The 24,435-nt window shown below is 28.0% G+C and overlaps 1 protein-coding gene and 1 long non-coding RNA gene across 2 annotated transcripts; both read right to left on the bottom strand.

Annotated features, from left to right (window-relative positions):
- Positions 1 to 448: 448 nt before the first annotated feature.
- On the bottom strand, positions 449 to 5,068 carry LOC136073758 (uncharacterized). The gene is made up of 2 exons (XR_010644032.1): positions 4,669 to 5,068; positions 449 to 636 (listed from the first exon to the last, which is right to left on the bottom strand). It is a non-coding gene; the product is annotated as an uncharacterized LOC136073758 (long non-coding RNA).
- An 8,741-nt stretch (positions 5,069 to 13,809) lies between these two features.
- On the bottom strand, positions 13,810 to 14,202 carry LOC136092072 (uncharacterized). The gene has a single exon (XM_065819791.1). It carries the CDS (start codon positions 14,200 to 14,202, stop codon positions 13,810 to 13,812), a length of 393 nt encoding a protein of 130 aa, XP_065675863.1.
- Positions 14,203 to 24,435: the final 10,233 nt, after the last annotated feature.

Here is a 24,435-nt window from a genome sequence, read left to right as displayed (position 1 = left end):
CTCCTTGACGAAAATGTATTATGGAGAGATCATATAAAATATATCGAGGGTAAAATATCAAGGAGCATTGGCCTACCCAGCCAACATTGACATACGGGTACCGTACGAGGCCCATACGGGTCGTCAACTGGGTCCCGTATGGGAAGACCAACGGTATCCCGCCGGATCATGGCCGCGGTTTCCATATGGGGCCTATATGGGTATGCCCGCTGGGTATCCCGTATAGGTCCCAGTCAAATCCCGTACTTTAAAACCGTAAGGGGCCCATTTGGGTTTGCAACTGGGACCCATATGGGAAACCCATTGGGAACCCGCCAGATCTTGGCCGTGGTTTTCCTCTGGGGCCCATATGAGTATGCCCGCCGGGTTTCCCGCGAGGTTTACCGATTGCAAATCTTGAAAAACTACGTTTAAATGTTTAAAATTTACAAAACAAGCAAATATAATATATAACTTGATTGGTTTATTTAAAAAAAAAAAATTAAAATTACAGTCGAAATTAAGCGAACTTTTAAACGATTCTTTAATCGTGTATTGAATGCTTTCACGGTTGTCTCGCAAATTGGAAGCTTTTCCATTGTTGTTTAAACAACTTCTTTGAAAACCTCTTTACACAATATCTCGTTTCAAAATGACCTATAAAAAAATTAAAGTTAACTGTTAGTCTTAAATTTTATAGGTAACAAATTATTTTTAATATGATATATATATATATATATATATATATATATATATATATATATATATATATATATATATATATATATATATATATATATATATATATATATATATATATATATATATATATATATATATATATATATATATATATATATATCAGGGTGTAAACTAGCCCTGTGAGTCCCATTAAATGTGGTATTCCCAAATGCTCATAAAATTAAAAAAAAGAAAAAGAAAAGTCCTTTAGAAAAAAGTGGTGGTGTTGTCGGCTCTGCTTATTAAGTATATTTCAATTAGTACATGTGCTTTGTCAAATAAGTTTTTTCAAAATATTGAGAAGCCGTTTGCGTCAGATACTTACAAAATTTTGATCAATGCGAGTATTAGGGTAAGTCTTTAAGTTATTGTTTTTCTTTTTTTGTTTGATAGTTTGTATCAACTGAATTAGGTGATCACATTAACTATAATCTTTTTTTACTTATCGGCATTGATTAAAATCTCTTTTTACCTTCATCGATTAAAATCTCTTTTTCATCTCTATTTTTTTTAAAAACGCTGCTGAAATATAAGTTAAATACAAAAAATGTTTTATGATTATAACAAACAGGTACTAGAAATTTATTTAACAAAGAAAATATAATCTTTTACTTTACTACTCGCTTGTACTGAAAGAAATGCATGCACATGAATGCCCACCAATGAAAAAGAAATACATATTTATAAGAATACTCATAAAATGAAAGTGGCAATGATATATTAGGGTTAAAATAAAATCAAATATACAATTCTTAATAATGAATAATATATAATGATTAAAATAATATAAAAATATAAAATTCTTATTAATCAAAGTTTAATTTACCGTGTCATTGTGAAGCCAATTTAATTTTGTGTTGATTTCATATTCATCTTAGATAAATGTTACAGTATTTTTTATAAGGAGTAGAAAAGGAAAGAAGAAAATAAAAAGACCCACAAACACATTTTAGTCTCGGCTGGGGTAGAAAGAGGGTGGGGAAGGAGGGAGTGGTTAGATTAGGAAATATTTTAACGAATTCCAAATTTCATCATAACACTGAAAAAAATTTACACCCTGTATATATATATATATACATATATATATATATATATATATATATATATATATATATATATATATATATATATATATATATATATATATATATATATATATATATATATAGATGACAACATATATAAATATATATATATATATATATAAATATATATATATATAGATGACAACATATATAAATATATATATATATATCTGTTGTCGTCTTCCATAAAAAGCTCTGGCTGTTGGCAAAAGTTTACTTTTAAGGATCTCTTTGTAGTTGTACTGGTTAATTCAGCCGTTATAAATGTTGCACCCTGTTCCTTTATGGGAGAAGCATCCCCATATTCCAACTGATCCTCCTCCGCCTTGTATCCTTGGTACGCAAAAACACTCTTTGAACTTTTCGCCAGCCAGCCTCTTGATGATTATTCTTGACTTGCAATTTATCACCTCAAAATTGGATTCGTTGCTGTAAATAACTTTGGCCCAGTCTTCTACAGACCAGTAAAGTCTTTCTCTACACCACTTTTATCTTTTTAGGTGATCTTAGACACGCAAAAGTGGTTTTTAAGCAGCGACATAGCAATCTAAGCCTAGCTTATTTAGGCATCTTCGTGCAGTCCATCTACTGATACTAACATTACCAGCCACATTTGTGAACTCTTCAGCAAGTTCGCGGTAAGATATTTTAGGGTCTTGTCTAACCTTTCAATTGAGATAATTTTGGTCTCTTGAAGTTAGCTTTAAAGGCCGACCAAGCCTTGGGAAATCTTTGACATCATTATGTAGCTTATGGCTTTTCAATGCTGTTTGTACACATTTAAGCAAAACATTGCACATTTGAACTATTTCTTGTTGGCTTGTTGTCTTATCTTTTAGCAGACATACAATTTGCCATCATACCTTGTCTGAAACAGCTTTTCTGCCATTTTTGTCTTTTTACTTTACCAAATAATTACCAATGCAAATAACTCAAGATATAAAAATGATAAATTTATTTTATTTTTGTTTATATAGTTTATATAGTTGGACAGAAATCAAACAACAAATTTTAGATTGCTCGGATAACATTTTGTTGAGATATATCAACTTAAATCATTAAATTTTAGTTGACTCTATACTTTTGCTACATAAGAAATACAGGTATATTCTAATTAAATTAATAATTACTCAAGACTGGTTAACCTAACGAATTCCAATTATATACCATTCGATAGAGAATCAATGAAGACATTTAATACGCTTTTAATCGTATTAATTAGTTGGTTTCAAAGATAATTGTGAAAAAAACAAAAATTTCACACAAAGTAGTGACTATATTTATGCAACCCACTGTGTTTATATATATATATATATATATATATATATATATATATATATATATATATATATATATATATATATATATATATATATATATATATATATATATATATTTAACTGTACCATTTCCTATATGTATTAAAGAATGGACATAGTAAACTAGTTGATCCTTACCGTAAAGATCGCTAAATAACTGCAGAAAATAAGTTAGTAACTGACAAGCAAAATCAACATACTTTTTCAACAAAGTTTTCAACAAACATTATAAAATTAGAACTGCAACTAAAAGTACTAAAAAGTTTGAATAAGTTTTGGCTAAATTGTCCCCTTTAAACAACTGGCCCAGTGTATACTAAAAAAAGTCTAAGTTCAGTTGCTTTTGATATTTTAATATCTAATTAAGACCTAGGTTTTCTAGAAAATTTTCTTGGAATGTAATGACATATTTGGAACGATCCGCCAGATAAAGTATTGACTGTAATCTGAGGCAATTGACAATTTTGGTCCATTTAACCATAAGTTGATGAGTCTTCGCATACTCCTAAGCATACTAGATGCATAAAGTCTAAAGGAAACTTTGTCACCGTGTCAAAATTTAATTCCATTTAACACACCACTAAGATTTTCAGAATGCTTTTGATGACAAAAATCTGAATCAGTGCTTAAAATTGATGAAATAAGTGGGAGTATTATCTTGCCACACCACTCTCCTTTCTGAACACAACGTTTACATCAGTTATAACCATTGTACCCCTAATATACTTAACAAATGCTCTAAATGGTGCATCACATATGATAACAGCAAGATTGATTTCATACTCGATATTTTAACAGATAAAACCATCTTTTGGAAGAGTTTTGAACTCTACCAAAAAATTATGTAGATAATCAAAAATAGAATTAGGTTTTTGGGCAACACTTTTTAAACAAATCTCTAAAAATCCAAATTGGGTCGCCCAAAAATGCGAGTCCTAGGCCTAGGCTCTGACAGCAACATTTATAAATAGCAAAAACTTTTTGCAAATTTTATTTTAAATTTTTTACATGTATGTTTAAATTTTGTCACTATTTTAGATTTTCATTGAATGATTTCCTACATGTTTTTTAATATAAAATATTTATGGAGTATAATTCTCTTTTACTATCAGCTATCAAGTTGATTGAACTGACTTGATCAGCTTCAGCTTTAATTTGAAGTTAATGAGTTTAAAGCTGAAGCTGAAATATCAGCTGCAACCCCTAACTTATAGACAACAAAGGTAATGTGATGTATATACTTTTATCATAATACATGTGTTTTTTTATACTTGAATACTTAATTTTTTATTATATATTACATGTTTTTTTTAATACGTATTTTTTTATAATATTTAATACTTAAGAAAGTATTGATTTTTGCGGAATATTCTTTAAATAAAAATAATATTTTCTTACATTACTCTCTTGTGGTAATTAACAAAGATAATATTTACTCCATTACATTTGTCCCCCAAAGTTCATGCAATTTTATCATACATAAGTCTTTCACTAATTTTAATAAACAAATTTTTACCACTATTATTATAATTATATTTACTAACCTTTCATTACTAATTTTTATCAAAAATACATTCTGGTTGTTGAAGTCACTTTTACTCATATCAGAATGCAAATATTGTTAACATTCAGAGTGCACAAAGCAGAACTATTCTTAAACATGCTGCAAAATACAAGATATATGCATAAGATACATATCATATTAGACCTATGACCTGGAACTTAATACTTTTATCCCAGTATTTTAAAATTAAATTATGGAAAACGAAAACAGTGTTCAACTTACTATAACTCAGTTATAATAAATAAGCATATGGTCATGATCTCTATAATAACTTTTCTTAGTTATCGCTATTTATATTAAAGTTATCAAGTTAAATTGAAGTTTTATAATTAAAATTGAATGCAAAAGTTCATATCAATAAAAATTTTATCAGTATTGTAAACATAAGTTAAATACTATAAGTATTGTATGTATAAGTTATTATTAATAATAATAACTTAAATATAATATATAAGTTTTATATATATATATATATATATATATATATATATATATATATATATATATATATATATATATATATATATATATATATATATATATATATATATATATATATATATATATATATAACTTATATATTATAGTTATATATTATACATATTAATTTATGTATTATATAAATTAATATATAATTACATATATTATTTTATATATAGTAACTATTTTATATATAATATATTACATATAGTATATTATGATATTATTGTTAATAATAAAAGCTTACAATTTTTAATCAAAGTCAAAAAATATCAATGATTAAAAAATGAGGTAGATGCATAACAATAAAGCCATTTTTTGCATTTATATGTAAACACTTAATATTTATATCTCACGGTGGGTAAACTTTGTTAACATCAGTCAATTTGCTTGCATAAAATATAAAAAAATCAATGGAATAGAGTGGATCTGTAAAAACGATTTAAAAGCTTTTGAATTCCCTAAATATAAACTATCCATCACAAGATTCGCCTGTTTTCTTTTTTTAAATGTTTCTGACTAAACCAAAGTTTTGATTAAAGCAGTTATTACCATCACTAGCAGAAACAAAAGTTAATATTTTGATCATTTTAAAAATGCAAACAGTGTCTCAATGTGCGATGATCAATGAGCGAGATCTCGTTTCGTTCTCGTTTCTCGTGAGAAATGGGACTTCTCGTGAGAAATGAGAAATAGAAAATTCTCGCGAGATGTAGAACGAGACTTAAATATTATATTATTTTCCAAATAAAAAATTATTATAATTTACAAAATGCTTAATAGTTTGTTTTTTTAATTAATTAATATTTTGACTCCGTGATTTTAATAAATCTAATTAAAAATTTAATTTGTTTCTGACTAAAACAAATTAAATTTTTAATTAGATTTTTAATTAGATTTTTTTAAAAAATCTAATTGAAAAGTTTTAATTAGATTTTAAATATTTTTAATTCGATTTTAAATACAAAAACTTTTTGTGTAAAATGGTGCACTTTCGACTTAATTTCATTAGTTTACCAGTGGAATTCAACTTAACACGTATTATTCATATTGAAAAGAAATATTCTTGCCTCATTTCAACGATCAAAAATGTCACCAAGAAAAAACAAAATCTGGAGATATTTTCAAAAAACAAGTGACGGTGCTGAATGCAAGGCGTGCAAAAAGTCTTTGAAAACAAAAGATGGAAACACAAGCGGACTTCATCGTCACCTCGAAAAAAAACACAGCCAAGATTACGTTGAGTATTCTGAAAAAACTGACGACTCTCTTCTTCCTCCTCCTAAGAAGAAACAACGAACCATGTTCAAAATGCTTGAAACAAAGTCCAAATATGACAAAGACAATTCCATTCAAAAACAGTTTGACTCTGCAATGCTGGATTACTTTTGCACTGATCTGGCATCCTTTTCAGCAGTCGAAGGAAGAGGTTTCAAGAAATTGTTTGACATTGCAAACCCTAAACTGAGCCTTCATCACAGAACAACATATTCAAGAAAGCATTCAATTTGGTCAAGAGAGGTTTAAGCTGGATTGAAGAGCATAATAACGGAGATTACGCCAAATCTAAAAAGTGCTGCATTAACTTCTGACCTTTAGACTTCTAGAGCTCAGGACAGCTACATCTCTTGGACTTTTCATGCTATTGACGAAAATTGGAGACTACATCACTGGACACCCCATGTCCAACAGTTGCCAAGCAGACACACAGATATCTTAATTGAAGGAAAGCTGGATTCTTTCTTAGAAGAACTAAATTTGCCTGCTGATTTGACAATGTACTGCGTGAACAACCAGGCAAGAAACATGAAACTTGCAGTCAAATTGTCAAAGCGCCTTGACCAATACTTGTGCAACAATCATATTTTGCAATGTGCAGTTCGAGTCTCATTTGGAATGACTGCTGGAATGGATGATGCGTTGCAAACATGCAAAGATTTGGCTTCTTTAACTCACCAGTCAACAGTTGCAGCTGAGTTGCTTGAATCAGAATCAGACGCTCAAGGAATCAATTTTAAACAGTTACGCCAATCTGTTGAAACAAGATAGAATAGTGAACTGGATTGCATGGCTTCTGTCCTACATCTAAAGAGTGCAATTATCAGCTTATGTGCAAATGAAGATACTTTTTCTTCAAAGACCATCAGTGCATCACAGTGAAAATCAATCGTGGGAGCAGTAGAAATTTTGGCACCACTTAAAGAAGCTACAGAAACGTAGTCGGCTGAGTCTATTCCAACAATTAACACTGTTGCCGATTCTCTTTATTTAATCCATGACAAAATTGATCAATTTATTGAGACGGATGGAAAAAATGGCTACGGTGTCTTGCATGCGAAAAACTTGAAAAGCTGCATTGAGAAAAGATTTCCTCTTTGTCACACTGGAAACTTCTTGAGTGCTGCAGCAAACTACTTAAATCCTGCTTTAAAGGGACTTCACTTGAAGCTCTTCAAAAAATTTCAAACAACAAAAGAATGGTTAGCCTCACAGGTTAAGGATAATGTTGAGTGCCAACCTTTTGCCAAAGTCCTTTCAGCAGATTTGTCCCCTAATTCAAAACTGAAGCGCAAGTTAAATGTCAGACTTGAAACACAAGAGCCAACATCTGAACTGAATCCTATTTTGAGCGAAATGTGCCAGTATGAATATCTCCCTGATGCCAAAGTAGACTTTCCGATTCTTGATTGGTGGAAATTGCATTCAAATACATTGCCAGAGCTCTCTTCATTAGCTAGACAAATTTTAGCTATTCCAGCAAGTTCAACTAAATCAGAGAGAGTTTTTAGCTCAGGTGGAAATGTCGTCCGATCATCCAGACACAACTCACACCCAGAAAAAGTAGAACAAATCATCTTAATCAGAGAAAACATTGTCTTGTTGGAAAAATTTGGCAAAAAAAATTCTGAATTAATATTTAAAAAAGTTGTTTCCATTTGACAAAGGTCAATTGTGTCTATTTGTTAAAACTATGTTAACATATTTTTTTTTTTACTTGCATTTTAGTAAATTTGTTTTGAAAAATTGTTAAATTTCTCGTCTCGTCTCGTTCTCGGTCTCACGAGAAGTACTAACTTCTCGTCTCGGTCTCGTCTCGGTTTGAAGAAACCTAGTCTCGCTCATGGTTAAAAAACTGATCTACCATAAAACTATTTCTATAAATGTAAAATATCCTTACGATTGATCTATCAATTAAATGAAAAGTATATTAATTTTAGAAACGCTTTATTTATATTTTTGTTGTTTAATATGTGTTGTTATTCTTTTTATTTTTTGATCTTTAGACTTTGGTATATTGTATATCCAATGTTTTTATTTTTATAAAATACCACAGTTCACAATTGGTTTTCATATGGTTTATACAAACCTGATCTAAAGTGATGGAACACAGACATCATGGAACTATCTATTTTAAATAGATGAGGTTGGATAAGAGATAAGGTTGCAATGCTATTTTGTATAAAGTTAAAAAAAACTTTCATATAATTTTTTATTTGAATTTTATTTTAAGAAAAGAACGAGGAGGGGGGGGTGGGAGGGGAGGGGGACGGCTTTATTATCCTATCACACACTTAGTACGTTGTGGTTGTATATCCAATGTTTTTATTTTTATTTTTTTTACTGTAAATCATGCGCGGAGTGTTGCTACATTAACTAATTTATAGCCTGATTCGGAGTGCTGCTACATCGACTGACAAATAGCCTGACTCGCAATGGAGTGCTGCTACATCGACTATCTTATAGCCTGACTCGTAAGGAGGGGGGTTTGCTACATTAACTTTGGTTGATCGTTTTTGGTGGGGGCAGGCACTCTATCAAGTAATAATATATATATATATATATATATATATGTATATATATATATATATATATATATATATATATGTATATATATATATATATATATATATATATATATATATATATATATATATATGTATATATTTATATATATATATATATATATATATATATATATATATATATATATATATATATATATATATATATTATATATATATATATATATATAGTATATATATATATATATATATGCATATATATATATATATATGCATATATATATATATATATATATATATATATATATGCATATATATATATATATATATATATATATATATATATATATATATATATATATATATATATATATATATATATATATATGTACACAGACGGATGGAATAATCTACTATAATCGTAGATAACTCCATCCGCCTGAAATATTCTGTCCTAATGCGTAAAAATCAAAACAACTATTTTTGGAACAAATCTAGCGGCTATAATTTAAAAACGCATCCTCGTTTTGAGTTTTACGCAAGAACTGGAACAATTCAGACCACTGGAATAATCTACCACAGAACAAACCGTTAATAATAATGCGTTTTCTTAATTTCAAAGAAAAATAAAAAAAATTTTTTGAACAAAAGATAAAATATTACCAAATAATGTCTTATTTTGTCCACTTAGCAAATGTTTAGCTTCAATAAGTCTTTAAATTTTTAACTAACAAAAGGCAATAGCTATGTGTGCTTGTTTTAGTTTATAAGGCACTTCGATCTTTGGTCTTAATATATGGGGTGTAACACACATAAAATTAAATATTTCCAGTTTTTCATATTATTAAGTTTTACTAGCATTTATTACCTTAATTTTTTTAAGTGAACATGTCATGAACAAACAACCAAGAAGTTTAGCTTTGTAATTCTGCAAGTTTCAAAAATTTTTCTTGTATCATGAATATATATAATATTGAACTGTATGGTTTTTTGTGAGATAGCCTAGTGTTCCTGCAAGAAACCTTTGATTTGCAATGACCATGTTTCTGTCACATTCTATAGAGGTGTAATACCCATACAGAGTGTGACAGAGTTCTAAATGGTAATGTAACAGTAGTGCTGTCAAGTTTTTCAATTTTATGAACTGGATAATTAAATCAATCTAAAACTTTTCATTTTATATTTTGCCTAGCACATAAATTGCAAATCAATTTATTAAATTAATTTTTACATTTAAGATAATTGATAATTTAAAACCATGCAGAATGGACCATACAACATCAGACCATCCGTTTCCAACAGTTTCATCATAGCAATAAAAACATAATTTTTGAGTTGAAAACGCATTAGTGTTTAAAAAATAAAACAGCCTGGAATAGTATACATAGTAATTTCAAACGTTTAAGCATTTTATTTTTTTGGGAAATCCAAGAAAATTACTTAACAATTAAAAGCGCGATGAGTTGGAAGACAGTAGCTCTTTTCCTCTAATAAAACATTTAAGCTCTGATGAGCTGGAGCAATACATCCGAAACATTCTGTTTTTGCAATATATTGTTAGCAGTATTAAAATCAGAATATTATTGAGTCGATTTTTTACTTTGGATACAGAAGGTACACCTTATGAATTGAAACAAAGGTTGAAATAATTCAAGAGAAACTTTTGTCATTAAAAAGAAAAAATTATTTATATTTTTTTATCCGACGTATTTTTCTTAAGGATATAAGTTAATCGTGTGACTTACGCTTTTATTATCATTGATTTATGAATAATTTGGACCACTTTGTTTTCTACCAGATAACAGTTGTTGTTTCAAAGTTTTATTTAAATGACCAGTGGTTGTTTCAAAGTTTTATTTAAATGACCATAGAACCATAAAACATTAAAATTGCTATTCTGTTTTTAGTATTTGATTTAGAAATAATTTATTTATTTCCATGATCAGTAAACTCAATTTTAATAGATTACTATTCACAATATATTATTTATTTATATTAGTTGTAGGATTAATTTATGAATGATTAAGAGGTGGATTAGAATGAGAATAATGTTATTTGATTTTAATTTATTGGTAATAGTTATGTTTTGTTTTAGTATTATACGAATAGTTATTAATAAAAGGTTATTAAATTAATAAAACAATATTAACCAGAGCCGGATTCAGATTTTTTAGGTCATTGAGATAGCTAACTTCCAGACACGGAGCAAACTCCAAACATTAATATGTTTATAATTATGTCAAGTAAGGATGCTTTGCAAAAATTTGCGATGATTGTAGGCTGGGAACAAAAAAGTCCCAATATTTAAGACCCCGCGCCCCAAACGTGAGAGCAACAAGTTGATGAAATATTTTTTGTACTGTTTTTAACTAGACTAATATTCATCAATAAATTTTAAATTTCATAGTAAAATAATTTAGCTTTCAAAAATTATGACCATATAAAGTTTAAACCCTCCTCAATTTGAGGGGGTTATAAATTCTATATGGTTATTATTTTTGAACGCTGAAAGATAATACTATGAAACCGATAATTTATCAATGAATATAAGTCAAGTTGAGAGCAGTACAAAAAATATTTCATCAACTTGTTGCTCTCACGTTTGGGGTAGGGGGAAACAAAATTTGGGGCTTTTTTGTTCCCAGCCTCCAATCATCGCAATTTTTTGTAAAGCATCCTTATTTGACATAAGTATAAACATATAAATGTTTGGCGTTTGCTCGATGTCTGTAAGTTAGCTGTCTATCTCAAAGACCAAAAAAAGCTGAATCCGGCTCTAATATTAACATTAGTTAGTATAGAAATTTTTTATTTTTTTTTAATTTTATTTTTTCTATTTCAATAAATTTTATATTGACTTCATTAAATAATTTTTCTTTAGAAGGACAAATAATAGCAATATATATAACAACTATTGCTGCCATTGAATCAGCTATTGGATTATCAATAATAATAACTTTTTATAAAATAAAAGGATCTTTTTCTTCAAAACTATTCAATTTATGAAAAGGATAATACAAAGTATATATTTAATTATATTAGAAATTATAAAGTTTTTAACAATTGTTATTCCAGTTTAAATTTCTGTAGCTTACTTAACTTTAGCAGAAAGAACAATTTGGTTATAGCCAAAATAGAAAAGGTCATAATGTGGTAGCAATATATGGATTATTACAACCCTTGGCTGATGGTGTGAAGTTATTTTCATTAGAGCTATCCCTAATCATGTTAATATTTTTCAGTATTTGTTTTCCCCTATTTTAGCTTTAACTTTATCATTACTTATTTGAATAATAATTCCATTAGAAGTAAATAATTTAATTTTTGATTTTAATCTAGGAATTATGTTTATGTTTTGCTATTACTTTGATAAACATATATTTCTTTTATCTGAGTGGTTAAGTAATTCTAAATATGCTTTCTAAGGTTTATTGAGATCTGCAGCTCAAATAATGAGTTGAGAAGTTTGTACCAGTCTAGTTGTTTTTCCTTGCATTTTATGTGCTTGAACTTTGAATATCTATTCTCTAATAAGTTCACAAAGTCGAAGTGTTTCTTGTATTTTTCCTTTGTGATCAACAACTATAATGTTTTTTTATATGTTCATTAGCAGAAACTAATAGAGCCCCTTTTGATTTTGCCGAAGGTGAGTCAGAATTAGTTTTTGGTTATAATGTAAAATATTCTTCAGTGTCTTTTGCCTTATTTTTTATTTTAGCAGAGAATTTTCACATAATATTTACTAGTACTTTTTTTGTAATTTTATTTTTAGGAAATTGAAATAATTATTTTTTTGTTAATAATTTTGTTATTTTTATTTAAATGTTTGTATTTGTACTTTTATTTATCTGAGTAAGGAGTTCTTTTCCTAGATTAAGATATCAATTAATGGGTTTTTTGTGAAAATCTTATGTGCCTCTAAGTCTATCATTTATTATTGTTACAAGTTCTTTACTTTAAAGAATAACCAAATTAATTATGTTAGCTCAAAAGAGCTATAATAATACTAGCCTATAACAAAATAACAAAATACATAAAGTATATGTTTAGTATAATACAAAACGTATATGTATACATAAATATATCACATTAACATAACATTCACCCTCCACTTAAAAGTGTTCTGGTGTATTTGTAAGTTAAGTTTTTCTGGTGCTTTAAAAATTTATGAAGATCTATGAAGAAGAATGTTGATTTGTTCTATAGAATTCATTTTGTTCTGTAGTTCCTTTTTGGTGATTAATGGAGTTTAATTGCTGCCATTAGGGGTTGGGGGATAGTTATCGATGGCTGTTACCTCTAAATTGTTTGATGTTTGTATTATAGAAGTTGTTCCAATGGGAGCCAGTTGTTTAGTAGACACTGTAGTCTCATAACCACTAGGAAATCTCACACAATGAGGATTTGCTTCGATAAGCTGAACATCATTTACTGAATCTTCATATTTACTTTGCATCGTATTTCTTTTTTTAAGTACAGGTCCTGGGTTGACAAGCTATGAAGGAATTGAGGACCCAGATGATGATCTTCGTTGAAAATTGAAATGACAACCCAGATGATGATCTTCGTTGAAAATTGAATTTTCCATGATGATAAAGGCAGATTTCGAGATTTAAAAGTGAGTAATACCGATTTCCAAATAATTCCATTGTATCTTTCAACTTGCCCATTTCCAGTTGGGTTGTAAGGGGTTGTTCTGCTAGTTGCAATCCTTTTTGATTAGAACCACTGCTTTAATTTAGAAGATATTAATGAGGATCCACCATCAGAATGAACATAGCTAGGCATACCAAACATAGAAAAAAGATCAGCTAAACAGTTTATTATTGTCTGAGTTGTCATATCTTTATAGGATAAGCAAAAGAAAAACATGAGTATTCGTCTACGATTGTAAGCATATAATGTTCAGGGGTAGAAAAAGGTAATGGACCTTTGAAGTCAATAGATATACGTTTGAATGGCTGAGTTGCTTTAATTAGGTGCACGTCATTTGGGAGATAGTACTGGGGTTTTATTTCTTTACATATTCTACAATCTCTACATATTTGTTTTACATCTTCTACTGAATAAGGGAGGTTTCTTGATCGAATAAAATGATGGAGGCGAGTAACACCAGGATGGCAAAGTAAAGCATGCAGTTCATATAATGGTTCTGAACTTATTGCTGCACATCTAACACAAGTAAATGTATCTGGACCACTATTACATTGGCCAGGACAATAATGGGTCATAAGAATATGGAGACCAGGCAATTCTTTAATGCATTATTTTATCATTCTTTATTTTACTGCTTGATTTATAATCATACATAAATGCCACAAATCTTGGTCAGTGATGAAAATAAAATGTTGACCCAAAAGAAAATGACGCCAATGATTTATGGCTTAGACTATTATTTGAGCTTCTTTCTCCACTGATGAATAGTATAATTCACTCCCTTGAAGGGTTTGTGAATGGAAGGCAACAGGTCTTCCATCCTGGTTAAGTGTGGTGGATATGGCAAAATCAGAAGCATCAGTCTCTACAGTAAAAGGTATATTCTCATCAATGGTTTGCATGAAAGATTGAACAAGCTCATTTTTTAATGTTTCAAAAGCTGATATTTGCTGCTAGTATGAGAACATTCTAATAATACGCTGTAAAGACTTGGTAATTTGGGTGGGGGTAATTCAATGAGAGAAGTCTCTGAGAATGTGGTTTTAAGAACCCATAAGATATACGGTAACCTAAAAAATCTAAAGTTTCAGTTGAAAATACACACTTCTCTTCATTAAATGTAATTCCAGCATCAATGGCAGCTAATCTGAACATAAGTATATTTTCATCATGTTCTTTCTGACTATTACCACATATCGTAATGTTATTAATAAAATAAAAACAGTCAGTTTATATGTTTTAACAAAGTTATCTATTTTGCGTTGAAAACATGCAGATCCATTGGTAACTCTAAAAAGCATTCTAATATATTGCAACAACTTATTGTCAGCTTCAAAAGCAGTATATGGTTGATCTTTTTTTAATAAAGGTATTTGGTAGTATGCTGAGCGAAGGTCAGCATACTACTATAAATTTTGTATTTAGAAATTTTGCTTACAACCGTTTTAATCTTAGGTAGAGGATATGCGTCCAATTGGGTATACTTATTAATAGTTTCAGAATAATCAACTACCATACGACATTTAGTCTTTTCATTTACTGCTAATAACTGGGCGCGCCAAGGTGAATAACTAGGCTCTGTTATTTCTGCTTGGACAAGGCTGTTGATTTCAGATTTAATAAATTCTTTATAGATTTGAGAATAATTTCTAGTTCTAGTGGTAATCGGTTGACAGTCTTTCGTGAGATATGGAAACAATTCAGGAGGTTCAGTTTTCATTATTTTTAAAGCTGCGAATGTTGTTGGTGGTCTTTTCCCACCATACTTAATGGTAACACTCTATTGCAACTCTTGAAAATCTGTCCCAAGAATAATATCTATACATAAGTTATCTAGCACATGTAACTTGACTTTGTTATAGATTTTGTTTTGAAGAGTTATTGAAACATAACAATATCCATCTGATTTTGCTGATATAGAAGCTGATGCCATTCGATTACACTCTGTTCATAAATAAAATTTAAATTGAGTAGAGCCACTAGTTTATTGTTAATGAAACTTTTGTTTGTACTCCCACTATCAATTAAAGCTTCTGCTTTATACTTATCATTAATAATGATGCTATGACAGACTCTGAAGAGACAGTTTGCTGAAGTTGATATGGTGGCACAAAAGTAATCATCATCAATTTTAGGAATAGTAGCAGAAATATTGATGATCTGCAAAGTTTTTCAAAATGACCAATATTTATACATTTGTGACATATAGCTTCACGAGCAGGACATTTAGTACGTGGATGTCTTATATTTCCACAAAACCAGCACAATTGTTTTGATTTTACTATAGCAGCTAAGTGATTATCAGTCATGGATTGTTTTTGCAAAGTTGATTTGATTTCCTGAATTGAGGCAGAGATAGGTATAGTCGATTGTGAGTATAAGTTTGAATTTTGTTGGGCCACGTCTACAGATCTAGCTTGGTCAAAGGCTGATGAAAGGTCTAAGGTCTTGTTTACTAGTATGCGTTGGCGTATTACGTTGGAAAGTAAGCCATTAATAAACGCAACGTTTATAAATGGCTTTTATATTTATGTTTTGATTTAAATTATTGAGGTTCACTGCTGTAAGTGCTCAGCACTTACAGTAGTGAACCTACAGTTTTTAGACAAATTTTTAAGTTCATTTAGGAATTGATCCATTGATTCACTCGGTTTTTGCTTCTGTGTGACAAAATGTGAATAGTTGTTGCTTGTTCAAAATCATCACACTTTGATATGAATTCTGAGACATTAGATTCAATATGGTTGATTAGAAGGTTAAGCTTAATTGAGTTATCATCAACTGTATTAACAAAATTGTAAAATGTTCTTAACCAATAGTTGTATGTTTTTTCTGCATCCGTTGAGTTCGGATCTATACTAAGTCCATCAGCTTTCAGGAATTGCTCCATCTTTTTTTTACTTCATAATAATATTAGCTCTTTTGATTGTAAAGAATAACCAAATTAATTATGTTGGCTCAAAAGAGCTATAATAATACTAATCTATAACAAAATAACAAAATACATAAAGTATATATATAGTTTAATACAAAACATATTTGTATACATAAATATATCAAATTAACATAACATTTACTATGAGCTTTTTAAGGTTTATCCAATAAATGATGTATATAATCTTTCTTTTATTAATTCTATTTTTAAGCATAATTAATATTTTAATAACTAAAAGAAATAATACAAATATTTTTAATATTTCTTTGTTCTGATCTCTAGTATTATCATTTTATTTTGTATTACTTTTCATTTTAAATCACAGTATTTCAAATATCCAATTTAACTTAAATTTTAATTGATTATTATTCAATTCAATTCTTGTTAATTGAAATAACTTAATGCGGTAGTGGTGTAGTGGTAGAGCGCTCGCTTCATAAGCGAGAGGTTCCGAGTTTGATTCCCACCACGTCCCTGGTAGTACCACGCTCAACTTGTTTTTCCGCGCAGCGGCCTTGTTCGTCAAGGTTCGTGTTTCGGATTTATAGAGTTGAGAGGGGGTTATAACTACAAGTAGCCTCCTTATCGGTAGTGTCTTACCTTATCTCGGCCTTGGGGAGGTGAATTATAAAAAAAAAAAAAAAACTTTATTCTTTCTATTGATAGTTTATCTATATTTTTTATAGGCTTAAGCATTTTATTAATACTTATATGTATATTAATAAGTTTAAAATTATTAAAGTATTTTAAAAAAGAAATTAATATATTATTATTTATATTAGTTATTTTTATTAATTGGGGTATTTTCTATTTTAGTTATTTTATGATTTTATATTTTTTATTTGAAAGTATATTTATTAAATGGGGTATTTTCTATTTAAGTTATTTTATGATTTTATATTTTTTATTTGAAAGTATATTTATTAATTGGGGTATTTTCTATTTTAATTATTTTATGATTTTATATTTTTTATTTGAAAGTATATTTATTAATTGGGGTATTTTCTATTTTAGTTATTTTATGATTTTATATTTTTTATTTGAAAGTATATTTATTAATTGGGGTATTTTCTATTTTAGTTATTTTATGATTTTATATTTTTTATTTGAAAGTATATTTATTAATTGGGGTATTTTCTATTTTAGTTATTTTATGATTTTATATTTTTTATTTGAAAGTATATTTATTAATTGGGGTATTTTCTATTTTAGTTATTTTATGATTTTATATTTTTTATTTGAAAGTATATTTATTAATTGGGGTATTTTCTATTTTAGTTATTTTATGATTTTATATTTTTTATTTGAAAGTATATTTATTAATTGGGGTATTTTCTATTTTAGTTATTTTATGATTTTATATTTTTTATTTGAAAGTATATTTATTAATTGGGGTATTTTCTATTTTAGTTATTTTATGATTTTATATTTTTTATTTGAAAGTATATTTATTAATTGGGGTATTTTCTATTTTAGTTATTTTATGATTTTATATTTTTTATTTGAAAGTATATTTATTAATTGGGGTATTTTCTATTTAAGTTATTTTATGATTTTATATTTTTTATTTGAAAGTATATTTATTAATTGGGGTATTTTCTATTTTAATTATTTTATGATTTTATATTTTTTATTTGAAAGTATATTTATTAATTGGGGTATTTTCTATTTTAGTTATTTTATGATTTTATATTTTTTATTTGAAAGTATATTTATTAATTGGGGTATTTTCTATTTTAGTTATTTTATGATTTTATATTTTTTATTTGAAAGTATATTTATTAATTGGGGTATTTTCTATTTTAGTTATTTTATGATTTTATATTTTTTATTTGAAAGTATATTTATTAATTGGGGTATTTTCTATTTTAGTTATTTTATGATTTTATATTTTTTATTTGAAAGTATATTTATTAATTGGGGTATTTTCTATTTTAGTTATTTTATGATTTTATATTTTTTATTTGAAAGTATATTTATTAATTGGGGTATTTTCTATTTTAGTTATTTTATGATTTTATATTTTTTATTTGAAAGTATATTTATTAATTGGGGTATTTTCTATTTTAGTTATTTTATGATTTTATATTTTTTATTTGAAAGTATATTAATACCTGTATTTATTAAACCCTAATAGGATCTTTATTAATGTTAATAAGTATTTTAATAATATATTCAGTAACTGGGACTAATAATTATGAAAACTTATTAATTATAAAAATTCCATATAATATTCAATTTTGATTATTTAAAGGATTTTTTATAGTTCAGGCTGTAAAAATACCAATGATACCATTTCATATTTGACTTCCACAAGCTCACGTAAAAGCACCAATAGCAGGTTCATTTTTATCTGCAGGAATTCTTTTAAAATTAGGTGGTTATAGTTTAATTAGATTTTGTTATCCAATCTTTTCATGAGCTTTTCTCAGTTTTATTATCTATTAATTATTATATTGAGTTTATGGTGCTTTAACTATATGTTGTCAAGCAGATATAAAACATTGAGTTGCTTATTCTTCAGTATCTCATTGAAAACATTGAGTTGCTTATTTTTCATCTCATATGGGTTTAATAACTTTAGGTTTTTTTTCACATTCTGTCGAAGAACTAATTGAATCAATATTAATGATGATTGATCAGGGTTTATCTATTTCAGGCTTATTTGTTATAACTTCAATTGTACATTTTAGATTCCATTCTAGAATCATAAAATATTTTAGAGGTTTAACAATTACTTTGTCTATTTTAAGTGTAACTATGTACATTTTAATTTTAGCTAATATTTCATTTTCTTTAAAATTAAAATTCATTGATAAATTGTTTTTAATAGTTTCAGTTTTTAAATTTTCTTTATTTATGATTTTATTAGGAGTTTTTATAAACTTAATTTATTAACCCTAATATAATAATAGATTCGATAACACTTAGTTCTTATATTAACATTTCTGTATGTTGAGAATTAAAAAAATAATTATCTTATAGAACATAATAATTCTACTTAAATTGATCTTCCCTCAACATCAAATATAAATTATTTATGAAATCTTGGATCTTTATTAGGATTGTGTTTTGCAATTCAATTAGTTACTGGAATTTTCTTAGCTATGCATTATTGTGGAGATATAGTTTTAGCTTTTAAATCAATAAGCCGTATATGCAGGGATGTAAACTATGAATTTTTATTAAAATCAATTCATGCTAATGGAGCTTCTTTGTTCTTCATTTTTGTTTATATTCATATAGGCAAAGTCTATACTAAAAGGGGTTATCAAAAAAAAAAAAAATTTGATTTTCAGGTATCATTATATTTATAGCAATGATGGTTACTGCTTTTATAGGTTATGTATTACCTTGAGGACAAACGTCATCTTGGGGGGCTACTGTTATTATAAATTTCTTATCTGCAATTCCTTATATAGGAGATGATATTGTTCAATGAATTTAAGGTGGATTTAGTGTAAATAATACTACTTTAGGTAGATTTTTTAGATTTCTTTGTAATAAATCCTAATAAATTAGGAGGAGTTTTAGCTTTAATTTTAAGTGTAGTAATTCTATTCATTATTCCATTTTTACAAATAAATACCAATAAATTTTTTTCATTAGCTTTTAGACCTATAGGAAAACTAGTACATTGAGTGTTTATAGCAAATTTTATTTTATTAACTTGACTAGGTTCTACCCTATAGAAAACCCCTATATATTAATCAGAATAATTTCTAGTTTATTTTACTTTTTATTTATTATCCGAATAATAGGAAAATTAGAGAATTATTTATTTTTTCAAAACATAAGTGCGTAATTTAATCACACGTTGAATGTTTTCAATTAATCACAAAGATATAGCAACTTTATAAATAATTTTTGGAGAATTTTTTGGAATGATGGGAATTACTTTAAGTATGTTAATCAGAATAGAACTTTCAGCACCATGAAGAGTAATAGGAGATGATCATTTATATAATGTCATAGTAACAGCTCTTGCTTTTGTAATGATATTTTTTTTAGTTATGTTAGTTTTAATAGGAGGTTATTGAAATTGATTTGTATCTATATACACAGGGGCACCAGATATGGCTTTTCCTAGACTAAATAATTTAAGTTTTTGATTACTTCCTCCTGCATTAATTTTACTTTTTATTTCATCTTTAGTAGAACAAGTAGCAGGAACAGGTTGAACTGTTTATACCGCCTAATCTGGGCCTTCAGCTCATTCAAGAGGATCTGTATACATTTTTTGTCTTCATTTTGCTGCGTTTTCTTCAATTACAGGAGCAATTAACTTTGTTACAACTATTTTTTATATGGGAACACCAAGTCTAATATTTTGACTTCCTTTATTTGCATGATTTGTGTTAATAACAGCATTTTTTATTAATCCTTTCCTTACCTGTATTAGCAGGAGGAACAACTATGCTATTAACTGATAGATATTTTAATACTACTTTTTTGATCCAGCTGGAGGAGATCCTGTCTAACGTTTATTTTGATTTTTTGGAATCATTTCACAAATTATTCCTATTTTTAGCTCTTAAGTTTTTGGATACTTAGGTATGCTTAGGATACTTAGGATACTTATATATGCTTAATTAGCTATAGCTTTTTAGGTTTTATTGTTTGAGCTCATCAGATGTTTACTGTAGGAATGGATGTTGATGCTAGAGCCTATTTTACAGTAGCTGTTATGATTATTTGATAATAGGTGTTCTTGCAATTTATCGTTCCAGTGCAGTTTGCCTAAAACTCGTGAAAAAAAAATTTAGAAAATCGGCGCGAAAGAAATTTGAAATAAAATAATTTAAAATTCTTATAAACTTACAAAATAATTTTTTTTGCTGATTCAGCATGTTCAATGATGCGTAAACGAAGATATAAAAAATCGAAAAAAAATTGAGTATTATTTGAATGGAAACAAAAAATAAACCGTTACAACAATTTGAAACAAAAAAAAATGTGGCAGTGGTAAAACCGTATAAACCAGACAAGCCATTAGATTACGGTGGTACTCACGATTCACATAGAAATCGTATTCGCAATTTCGAAGTAGTTTATTAACGCAATAAAAATATTGGAAGAATTCGATAAAAAAGAGTTGCGACGTTTTTAGCGCTTAAATCGATTATTATTATAATTGTACTTGGAGGATATTTTTTGGAGCATTATTAGCTGGGTTTATTATACTTGGAACAATTTTGGGTTTTTGTATCTTTGAAAAAATTTATATAAGAAATTTGTAAACATGGTTTTAAAAGAAACTCGTGTATATAAAGGTTTAGAGAACGTTATAGATTTTTTTATCTTGATATTAAAGTGTGTGGCCATACCTTTTTTAGGATTTGGATATGGTTTTTATGGTATTGCAGTAGATGTGTTGCCTGAATTGTTTAAAATAATATGTACCGGAATTGTTATATGTTTATATTACGTTTTTAGTAATTATTGAAACTATTAATTGTTATAAAAAAGATCGAGAAGAAAAAACATGCTAATAAAATTTTGTAATAATACATTTTTTAATAAAATAATACAATCATTTTCCAACTCAATTGATTCCCTAAGAAATTCCTTCCGAAATAGCACCACCCAAAACAGCTTTTCCTATTGTGGGTAAAAGACTTGGTAAAAGACTTGGTAAAAATTGGGACGCGATTGCTCCTATCGCGTCCTATCCTATATTTTACCTCCTGGTAAGAAATTTCCACGCATTCGTTTTTATTTAATTAACGTGGTATAAAAGAAGATGATAAAGTGGGAGCAACAAGAGCTGCTAACAATGGGAAAAATTGACCGCGCATTCGTTTTCTTAAATGTCTTCTACATGCTCCTTTTAACGGGAGCACAAAAATTCTTCCTCTCTTTTTATGCATTACGTTGACTTTGAGTTTAGTTAATGTTTTTCTTCTTTTAAAACATGTAAATAAATACATGTAAAAAATTTTTAATACATGTAAATTTACTTTTTCTATTCGTTATTTCTTTTTATTTTGTTACGTTTACAAATAGTTCTAAAGTTGAAGATTTGTCGTTGATGAAATTGTAATTTGCTGGTCGTGTCTACAACTAACGGTTTGGTTATATTTGTTGTACTAAAATAACTTTAGGGTATTTTAACACGTTTTGCTTAAATGATCGTTTTCTTTTTTTGATTGTACTGAAAATAAAATGCAATAAGGCGCAACATCTGCCGTTTTTATATGTCCCAAGTTAAGGGTAATTTTAGTAGTACCTTCTACATTTGAAACGACTTGTTTTTAATAAAAAAATTAATTAACAATCATCAATTATTGCTGTTCCTACAGGAATTAAAATTTTTAGCTGATTAGCAACAATGTATGGAGAAAAAATTAATTTATTCACATCAATGTTATGACCTACCGATTTTATATTTTTATTTAGTTAAGGTGGTTTAACTGGTGTAATTTTAGCTAATGGTTCATTAGACATTTACATGATACATATTATGTAGTAGCTCACATTCACTACGTTTTTTCATTAGGTACAGTTTTTGCTATGTTTAGAGGATTTTATTTTTAATTTGGAAAAATGTATGGATTTTCTATTAATAAAACCTTTAGTAAAATTCACTTTTGAATTACTTTTATATGAGTAAATTTACCTTTTTTTCCATAACGTTTCTTAGGATTAGCAGGAATGTCTAGAAGGTATGCAGATTTTCCAGACAGTTTATTTACTTGAAATGCTCTTAGTTCACTAGGTTCAATTATTTCTATAATAGGGGTGGTATGATTTATTTATGTAATTTTTGATGATTTTTATTCAGAAAAGAAATTTATTTCTTGAAACAATTTAAACGTCAAAAAAGCAAACATTTTAGAGTCGTCATTAAACTGTCCCCCTAGTCATCATACCTATAACAAATTACCGATTATATATCACTCAACTCATTAAAATTGAGGGAATAAAAAAACTCTTTGGTTTTCTTCTCCTCTAAAAGAGGATCATTACCCCACCCCCATCCAGGCGCAGCACTAGCGCACCCCTGCTGCGGCAATCGCAGAGAGCCCTCACTGCACCAACCCCCTCTTGTTTATGTCAGAGTGAAAGATAGGTTTTACTCTAACATAAATGACCTCTTTAAAGTATTTCAAAGAAACATGTACCCCTTGGCTCATTTCAAAATCATATAACTCCTATTTAAACAAGATTTATTTAAATACTCCACTACAACCAAAGACCAAAGAATCTTTGTCTTATTTTAAACTGCCGTTTTTGGGAAAAATATCTGACTTAACTAAAAAAAGACTGAACTCAATTGCTAGAAGATATTGCCTTTCAGCTTGTGAACACTTTTAGTAGGATCTTCGCGTCTCGTTGAGTGATCTGAGGGTTTTCCTTACTCCTACAACTGGTTGCCTGTAAGGCAACTTTAGCTTTAACTTTAGAGGTTTTAGTGTGTATGAGAGTTAGTGAGCATAAAGTGTTTATAAGATAAAGGTCTACTGGCCTTTAGAGCAACCGAGAGGATAAATATACACTTACTGTATTATTAATTATGACTTATAAAGTTCATCAATCCAAAACATACCGGACAATAATGTCCAAATAAAAAGCTATGTGCAAGCAACAGTATCTAAATCAAACGAATATACCTTCTTAAAAAACACTCTATTGAGTAACCTAAAGGCAAAGATAGGAGAAGATGACATTCTATCGGCTATTGAGGATGTCGGTCCTGATGAAGAACTAGAGGTATTTTAACTAATAAGAAACGGGTCCATGATGGAAATAGTCATGATATCAGACAAGACAAAACTTTATCTACAAGAGAAGGGGCTAATTATTAATGGTAAACACTACCGTTTTCATAACTCCACCCCTACTAGAAATATAAGTAAGCGAGTAGCAGTAT

This window comes from Hydra vulgaris, chromosome 15, assembly GCF_038396675.1.
Source record: "Hydra vulgaris chromosome 15, alternate assembly HydraT2T_AEP".
Lineage (NCBI taxonomy): Eukaryota > Metazoa > Cnidaria > Hydrozoa > Anthoathecata > Hydridae > Hydra > Hydra vulgaris.
This window is presented reverse-complemented; position numbering and strand designations above follow the sequence as displayed.